The 9,385-nt window shown below is 39.5% G+C and overlaps 1 protein-coding gene across 1 annotated transcript; it reads left to right on the top strand.

The window, feature by feature from the left end:
* The first annotated feature begins 835 nt into the window (after positions 1-835).
* On the top strand, positions 836-8,539 carry slc20a1a (solute carrier family 20 member 1a). Its single transcript, XM_038703631.1, has 11 exons — positions 836-989; positions 1,922-2,551; positions 2,694-2,834; positions 2,951-3,036; positions 4,539-4,635; positions 5,952-6,071; positions 6,511-6,720; positions 6,882-7,353; positions 7,438-7,623; positions 7,717-7,801; positions 7,906-8,539. Exons 2-11 carry the CDS (start codon positions 2,203-2,205, stop codon positions 8,059-8,061), a joined length of 1,902 nt encoding a protein of 633 aa, XP_038559559.1. The 5' UTR covers positions 836-989; positions 1,922-2,202; the 3' UTR covers positions 8,062-8,539.
* Positions 8,540-9,385: the final 846 nt, after the last annotated feature.

Below are 9,385 nucleotides of genomic sequence, written 5' to 3'. Positions count from 1 at the left end.
TTCATGGCGAATAACAGGTTGATCAGTAACATAGTTTGGGACTGTAGCTTCACGTTCTGCATAGCTACACTTGCTGAATGAGCTATACACACTCCAGGTGATTCTCCATAGCTTAAACTTTAGTTCAGCATGTTCATAGTATGGCAGAATACATTTTTTTTGTTCAAGAGAATAAGGAAGGCTCTGAGGGAAAGCAAGACAAAAAGTCTATAGCCCCAATAATAATCCCAGGCTGCTATGTACATTACATACTTCAACACAAAGTTGTTAGATGGATGAAAAAAAGGAGAGACGGTCCTATTTTTGTAACCTTAACGGGCGTAAATTTTCTACGTTTGTCCAGCAGGTGGCAGTAGAGGCTATTTAAATTCAAAGACTTGTAGCTCATCTCAGACTGATACCTCATTGATAGATTTGTGTCTTCCTTCTGCTACACAAGTACATTGTCTTTCTTTCTTTTTTTTTGTAATTACTCAAAATAAACAAAACTATACTTAGTACCTAAGAATATTATGAGAATATGACACTGACTATGAAATAATAACCCCTGATAACCCCACACCAAACCAAAACATAAACACACCACAACCTGAAATCCTTTTATTTTTATTTAGCAACAAGAAGATATATTTAGGCAAAACAAAAGCATGTGTGTGTCTCCGTGGTGGTTAGGGGAAAACAGCATTTGGGGATTTCAGTTCCACATGCAGCAAGGCAACATAATCAAAGACAACTGTAATTATTCCTCCCTGCCAACAAACAAGCTAAACATTAGCTTTAGGCAGCACTGGTCCCATGACAGAAGGCGTGTTTTCAACCAGCTCAATATATAAACCAACCTCCAACAGGATCCTCAAAACACTGCAGACTGGTCCTTTGACAAAAAACATTCTCTGGCCTTGCATAAAGCTGCTGAGGCTGGTTCTCACCTGATCGCAGGACACGCACAGTGCAGTGGACCCAAACACGCTTTCACTTCGGTCTCACGTGTAAGTGGAAATTATTTGACTCTTTTCTTGTTCTTTAGTTTTTTCAGCATTGTTGTCGTTCCATTTGAATTATACAAGAGCAGCTAAGGAGATTAACATGTTTTCTGTACTGATGGTGAGTTTGTTAAAAATGACTGGCAGGAATGCAAAGGCCAGTTATTCGCTCTGACGTCCAAGTTTTAAGGGGATTTATTTATTTCACTACGCAACTGGAATTTTGGAGGCTTTTACTATCACGCACATGTTGAATGTTTGAATGGAAAGCCATACATGTAGACAAGTCGTCTTAAACTAATTACAGTTACGGGTTTCATTACATAGATGGATTTAATTTAATTCAAGTATTAACTGTTATTGGTACAATCCTAAACACCCCAGCAGGTTAAACACACTGTAAATTGCAGTGAAGTTAGGAGAAGTCACTGTTGTACCACAGCCTATGTCCAATATGGTTGATTTACATAATCAACCCTTAAAATATGGCATTCTTATTTGGGGGGATATTGATGCTTATAAAACTTACACATTGCATAAGTTATGGAAATATCTAAAGTTATTTTTGTCATTAAAAGGATTTTCATGAATAGCCTGAAGAAAATCTGCATTAGTGAATTGAGATGGACTCCAACTCATGTAATGATTAACTCTTCCTGCTCAGACAGGAGGAGTTACAATAATGCTATGGTCTAGCAATTTTATGCCAAACTTGAATGTGGCTCACACCAGTAATAATGGTAAAACACTTCATCATAACCACTTCTCCTTGTCACAGCACACTAAATCATGCCCGCAGAGCGAAATGATGCATGTTGTTTGGTCTTGTCAGCTAGTTTTGAGCTTGTTAATATGTAACTGAACTTTGACTTTGTTTTTGAACTCATAAATGAGAAGTATTAACCACTAACTCGTGTATTTCTGTTTTTATTTTGCAGTGTGTATCATCAGAGGCTCGTTTTCACAATGGATGTCTCCCCAGTCTCTATACCCTGTCATTTTATGATGAAGCCTACAGACAAATCCTGCATACCAAGCTCACTAAACATTTTCATTTCTTCCCATTAGCACTTTTAGTACTGAACCAAAGGGTTCTTTAATCAATTTGTTGTATAAATTTATTTATAAATACATATTACCTCATAAGTCACTGTCAGACCACAATAGATTAGCTTGGTTTAATTCTGATTGTTTTAATTTAATTAAATTGTAAGTAATCATGGATACAACTACACTAGCGACCCTGGCTGCTGCCACCACCGTGGCTGTGGCCTCTCAGTCTGACATGTCAGGCTACTTGTGGCTGTTGATATTAGGCTTCATAATTGCCTTCATCTTGGCTTTCTCTGTGGGGGCCAATGATGTGGCCAACTCCTTCGGTACTGCAGTTGGCTCCGGAGTGGTCACCATGCGCCAGGCCTGCATCCTGGCTACTATCTTTGAGACAGTGGGCTCAGTGCTGCTGGGGGCCAAAGTTAGTGAGACCATCCGACAGGGGATTATTGACGTACGGATGTACAACGGCTCCGAACACGTCCTGATGGCAGGATCGATTAGTGCAATGTTTGGTAAGCGTTCACATATGTATGTTACATAGAAATTCCCTTTTAATTTGCTTGAGTGGTGCAATCAAAATAAAATAAAGAATGCATTTGAAAAGTGAATTTTCAGATTGTGAGAGCAGGCCTTGCTCATAATTTTCTACTTCAGGCTCTGCTGTGTGGCAGCTGGTGGCATCATTCCTGAAGCTCCCCATTTCTGGAACACATTGTATTGTTGGAGCCACAATTGGCTTCTCCATGGTAGCCAGAGGTCACCAAGGGGTCAAATGGATGGAGATATTGCGCATTGGTGAATTTATATCGTTATTTCCCACATTTTGAGACAACTATCTGGTAAATTTGACATTCAAATGTAGCTAAAACTTATAAATCAATGTTCTTTCAATTGTCTTTTTCCATCCAAAGTGGCTTCCTGGTTCCTGTCACCTGTGCTGTCAGGCATCATGTCAGGAATCCTCTTCTATTTTGTTCGCAAATTCATTCTGAACAAGGTAAGCCTAATCATAACACTAACCAGTGGTGTAATTTGAAGTCATGTGTAAGAAGAGTTTAGATCCTTTACATAAGTACCGCTATCATAATATGCTGAACAAAATTATAAACGCAACACTTTTGTTTTTGCCCCCATTCGTCATGTGCTGAACTCATCAAAGATCAGATCTAAGACTTTCTCTATGTACATAAAAGGCCTATCAAGATGCTGATCAGACAGTATGTTTATTACACAGGTGTGCCTTAGGCTGGGCTGGCCACAATGAGAGGCCACTCAAGAATGTACAGTTTCACTGTATTGGGGGGGACCTGTGGAGTCTGGAAACCAATCTGCACCTATCTGGTGTGACCACCATTTGCCTCACGTAGTGCAACTCATCTCCTTCGCATAGAATTGGTCAGGTTGTTGATTGTGGCCTGTTGAAGGTTGGTCCTCTCCTCTTCAATAGCTGTGCAAAGTTGCAGTCAGGTCGAGACTCCGATGAGGACGAAGAGCATGCAGATGAGCTTCCCTGAGACGTTCCTGAAAGTTTGTGCAGAAATTCTTTGGTTATGAAAACCGATTGTTGCAGCAGCTGTCCGGGTGGCTGGTCTCAGACGATCTTGGAAGTGAAGATGCTGGCTAGTGGAGGTCCTGGGCTGGTGTGGTTACACGTGGTCTGTGGGTGTGAGGCCGGTTGGATGTACTGCCAAATTCTCTGAAAAGCCTTTGGAGACAGTTTATTCTATAGAAATGAACATTCAATTCAAGGGCTGCAGCTCTGGTGGACATTCCTGAAGTCAGCATGCTAATTGCACATTGCCTCAAAACTTGCAACGTCTGTGGCATTGTGCTGTGTGATGGAACTGCACATTTTGGAGTGGCCTTTCATTGTGGCCAGCCTAAGGCAAACCTGTACAATACCCATGCTGTCTGATCAGCATGTTGATATGCCACACCTGTGAGGTGGATGGATTATCTCTGCAAAGGAGAAGTGCTCACTAACACAGATTTTGACGGATTTGTGAACAATATTTTAGAGAAATAGGTCTTTTGTGTACATAGAGTTCAGCTTTGGAGGCAAAAAAGTGTTTATAATTTTGTTCAGTATTTAAAACTACTCCCTTACAAGTAAGTCCTGCATGTGGAGTTGTAAATAGTATAAAATGGACATACTCAAGTAAAGTACAAGTACCTTAACATTGCACTTAAAGCAGTAGTTTTAAATTTTGGGCAATGCGTTTATGCGCAGCCGCAGGCTAACTTAACTAAAGACTGGAAACGGCTAGCCTGGCTCTGACAAATGAAACAAAATCTGTCTATTAGCGCCTCTAACTAGGCAACCTCAGGAAGTTACTAGTCCTATCCAAGTAATTGTTTTTTTAATTTTGTTACCTTTGAACAGTCTAGTCTTTGTGTTAAGTTAGCTGGCTGCTGGATTCTTATTTACTGTACAGTACTGTAGTTTTACTTATGACCCAGACATGTCTCATTGAGCGCTCACACACCGATTTTCCACAGGCTGACCCTGTACCCAATGGCCTCAGAGCTCTTCCTATCTTCTACGCCATCACTATGGGCATCAACCTCTTCTCCATCATGTTTACAGGAGCACCACGTGAGTACCACGTCCACACACTACACTCATGCCTCTTTGATCCTTGTTTACTGCATTACACTTAAAAACAGCAGCTGTTGAAATCCCCGGAGAAAGGTGGGGTTTGAATGAATGTCACTGGAGACACAGAGGAGGGTTGATGACAATCCTCTAAAGACAAAGTAGGCAGCAAAAATTAGGAAACATTTTAGATTGTTCTTGTTTTGGTCTGTTTGGACATTATTTCATAACCCAAAAATATGTCTAACCTGGAATTTCTGTCTGTTTCCTTTAACATAATACCAGTGAAACTTCAGAAACTTTTTAAGACAGGATTGCAGAAGACTAAAGCCACCAAACACAACAAGAATTAAATTAAAGCAGATGAAAATAAACAACTATTAAATGGACAATTTCCACTCATTTTTGTTTCATTTGCAGGATTGAACTTATCGAGAAGTCAACTGGCCTGGGCCCTTCACTGAAGGCTGCAGGCCGGTGTGTGTGTGGGTCAAGGAATATAACACACCATAACTCCTGCTATGCAAAATTACAGCGTAATACAGCAGAGTGCACTTCTCACACTGATACCACACAAATGTTCCAGCCAGCATTTTATTTTTTAAGAAACATTTTCTTACACTGTGAATGCAGCTAAAGTTTGTGGCTATTGTGGCTGGCTTCACATCCATGTTGATGATGAGCACCACTGCTTTTACTATGTGGCTTTTTATTTATTGTTAACCTACTGTTGTCTACAAGATCAAACAGGTAAGTTGTGTCTGTGAGGGAAAATTCAATATTGACATACTAACCTGCATTAAGCCATCTAACTCTGGCAGTTACAGCAACGGCAGTTTAGCAATTCTGTGATAGCATTCAATGAAATGTGAAAGTACAAGAATTTTTTTATCATTGGGCTGCAAGACTGTTCTCTTTCTCACTATCTGATTGGAGGAGTGTGCACTCTTGCTGATATCGTTTCTGTAAGAACATACTGAAACATTGGAGCAGGCTGTTGAGACATTTTGTATAGTTTTGTACAAATCACATGACTACAACTCGTGAGACAGGAAGGGTGTGGTTACTTTGGAAAAATGATCATTAATTTTTTCTTTCTTGGAACTATTGCATGATGTCATGAGGGTAATGCAGCTAAAATATGTCAGAGACCGATTAGATGTTAATAGTGTTCCTAAAAGTAGGCTGAAGTGTATAGGAATGTACTAACAGTTTCTTTTTCATTATTTTCCAAGGAGCAGCATCAGTTGTGAATAAATTAAAGTTAAGTTTCTGTTTCGTCTTATCTGAGACACAGTTCTCTCTTGTGTGCACAGTGCTGGGTTTTGACAGAGTGCCATGGTGGGGTACACTGTGCATTTCGCTGGGCTCTGCCTTTGTCACAGCTTTGGTCGTTTGGTTCGTTGTCTGTCCCCGCCTCAAGAAGAAAATCAAACGTGAGTTAATCTTACACTTTCATTATCAAATGCATTTTAAATTAAAACCAATGAAATGCCTTTTGCTCAATATTAAAAAATACATTCTAAAAAATTTAAAAAGTAAGTCTGGGCGTTCATCAAACTTTGCCATGAGGTTTCAAATCCAAATTAAATTCTTGTAAAAATATGAATAGTCATATACATCCTACTAGTTACAGAAAATGTGTTTTCTCCCAAACTAGACAAACGTGCTGTAAAAACTATATAATTTTCAAAAGTGTGCAGGTGGATGCACCTGTAGTTATTAGAAAGTAGTTATAGTATAGTTGTAGTTATAGAAATAGAGCATTTAGATGGTGGATAGCAAATTTTGGAGTTACATTTTTTGTCTTGCACAAACAACCTTGTCTACAATGTTACATACTTGATCTCAGTTAAATACTGTAATGTACTTAAGGTGGAACTGCTGCTGCTCCCTGTGAAACTCCACTGATGGAGAAGAACTCCAGCAAAGCGCCACCACCAGAGCAGCCCTCAATACCTTGTGATCCTCAACCCCAGGCTCCACCAGCAAACAGTCAAAAGGTTGCTTTCAAACTTGGCGGCTCAGAGGAAGCTGATCTGGACAACAATGACATGGAGACTAAAGACTTGGATATCAGCAATGGTAAGAAATGGATGACTTGGAATGAACAATTTATTAATTCTGCTTTATTTGACTGAATCTCAAGATATTTTAGGTTACATTCATGGAGATACTGTATAAATACAAGTAATTTTCACTTCAGTTCACCAACTGAATATACAATAAACAATTTATGTTCATAGGTCTGAATGGCACTGTTGGCCCCATGATGATCACTGATCCTCACAGTGGAAGGTCCCACACAATCCACAAAGATTCTGGCCTTTACAAAGACCTGCTACACAAGCTTCACATGGCTAAGGTTGGTGACTGCATTGGTGACAGTGATACAGAAGAGCGGCCCATCAGGAGGAACAACAGCTATACCTCCTACACCATGGCCATTTATGGCATTCAAGGAGATCCTAAATACAAGGACGTGGATGGTGAGCTGCAGAGAAGATCGAGGGTGGACAGTTACAGCAGCTACAGCTCAGCGGTGACCAGCGAGAGTGCAGTCCAGGATGGGTGTGTGACTCAGGAAAGTGGCAAGGACCTTGCTCTGGAAGAGGATGAACTGGAGGTCGACCAACCGGCTGTTGCCTTGCTTTTCCAATTCCTGCAGATACTCACTGCATGCTTTGGCTCCTTTGCTCATGGAGGGAATGATGTCAGGTAGGCAAGACTGTTTTTTCTTTTGAGGAATGTATGTATGTACTGTTCATTCAGAGGACTTACATAAGCCATTTTTATCACTAGTAATGCGATAGGTCCACTGGTGGCTCTCTGGCTTTTGTATGAGAGCGGCTCTGTGGCATCCAGTGCACCAACACCCATTTGGTTGCTTCTTTATGGCGGCGTGGGCATTTGCGCTGGACTCTGGGTATGGGGACGAAGAGTGATCCAGACCATGGGCAAAGACCTTACACCCATTACACCCTCCAGGTATGCCACATATTTACTGTATATCCAATTACAACTACATTTCTGATACAGTCTTACAATCAAAGAGTGCCAACATATTTTCTTCCAATTTAGTGGATTCAGCATTGAGCTAGCTTCAGCTATCACAGTAGTCGTGGCATCCAATATCGGTCTTCCTGTCAGCACAACCCACTGCAAGGTAATAATAATAACTTCAACTACGTTCAGTGTTATAAGAGTATTGTATTTTCATGAAGCCAATGGTCACATCAGTCATTTAACCTCTCTATCATGTGAACACAGGTAGGATCTGTGGTGGCCGTGGGATGGCTGCGCTCCAGGAAATCAGTTGACTGGCTTCTGTTCAGGAACATCTTCATCGCCTGGTTTGTTACAGTTCCTATCTCTGGGCTGATCAGTGCTGCCATCATGGCTCTCTTCATATATGTGGTCCTGTGAACCTCCCACTGACCAGATACACTCATACTACACCTGACGGACTGCTACCAACAGCTTTTGTTTCACTGACGGATAAAACTGTGACAATAAACATGTTGGTCTCTGTTAATGATGTTTAGACTATTATTGAGTGTTAAATGAAGGTCAAGCCAATTATGTTATCTCACGGGAATGTTTCCATGAATGATGTAGGATCTAATAACACTTTTAAAATATCCAGAAGTCTGTGATCTTGTATATTCGTATGTATATTTGTATAAAAGCAATATGTACTAAAAATCAAAACATTACATTTTGACTACAAAAGACCAATGAACAGTTATATGCAATGTTTGTGTATTTGTATGTAATAAAACAACGAATAGTTTGATTTGAAGGGATATCAATGTATTTACTCACTATTAAACATTTTACACTGAATCTTATTTACTGTGTGCATGTGAGAGGGATGGGTTATTAAAAACAAACAAAAAAAACACCATGATGTGGTTTTCAATTGAAATATATTAATTTGACAATGGCAGTTATTCAAAAGAATAAACTAATGGTTTATACACATATTTTTATGTAAAGTATAAGGTGGCAATACGGGTTTAATGCTGTTCTTAGTTGCATCATCAGTTCTATCTATATCACCATTTGTGTCAGGATAATAGCTTTTTGAATTAACCTTAGATGTAAGTAGTAGTTTACTGTGAACACGAGTCACAAGTTTATTTTCAAAGCCAGTGCAACTGATATTATAATTCATCATATATACGGTTTAGGTTCCATCCATCCATCCATCGTCAACCTCTTATCCTGCGTACAGGGTCGCGGGGACGGTTTAGGTTGCTCAAAACAAATTTTTATTAAGTTATATTAATATTTGTAATTAGCCAGAGATGGAAGAAGTACTTTACCTTCTATTTAAGTAAGCAGCTTTAACACAGTATAGAAATAGTCTGTTACAAGTAAAACTCATACATCAAATTTAAGTACAAAAGTATTAGCATTAAAATGTACTTGAAGTAACAGCAAAAGTAATCATTATGCAGAATTGCTTTTACACATATTTCTCCTATAGATCAACTTTTCTCATGTAATATCATCCCTGCTGAGTCAACACACATACAGGCATGATTTAGTTGTCCCTCCTCATTTGAGTTTTTTGTTTGGGGAAGTAACCAGTGTAAAAGTACATGTGGCATATTTTCACCTCATGATCATGTAATTCTCCAACACAAACTCCATGTAAAGATAAAAAACAGCAATAAAATTGTATGTGCTGAAGCCCATCAGGCAAGAATCAAATTGATGTCGGGTTCAATTCAACTCGATTTAA

Source organism: Micropterus salmoides, unplaced genomic scaffold, assembly GCF_014851395.1.
Source record: "Micropterus salmoides isolate LMB-PRFRI ecotype aquatic unplaced genomic scaffold, ASM1485139v1 Ms_hic_scaffold_7, whole genome shotgun sequence".
Lineage (NCBI taxonomy): Eukaryota > Metazoa > Chordata > Actinopteri > Centrarchiformes > Centrarchidae > Micropterus > Micropterus salmoides.
Note: the sequence above shows the minus strand (reverse complement) of the source record. Positions and strands in the feature narration are given on the sequence as shown.

Bases quoted from the DNA above. Each gene is read 5' to 3' on its own strand.
- slc20a1a (XM_038703631.1), top strand. From the start codon at position 2,203: ATGGATACAACTACACTAGCGACCCTGGCTGCTGCCACCACCGTGGCT. The intron at 2,835-2,950 runs GTGAATTTATAT...TTCCATCCAAAG, and splicing joins GATGGAGATATTGCGCATTG to TGGCTTCCTGGTTCCTGTCA. The intron at 4,636-5,951 runs GTGAGTACCACG...TTGTGTGCACAG, and splicing joins CATGTTTACAGGAGCACCAC to TGCTGGGTTTTGACAGAGTG.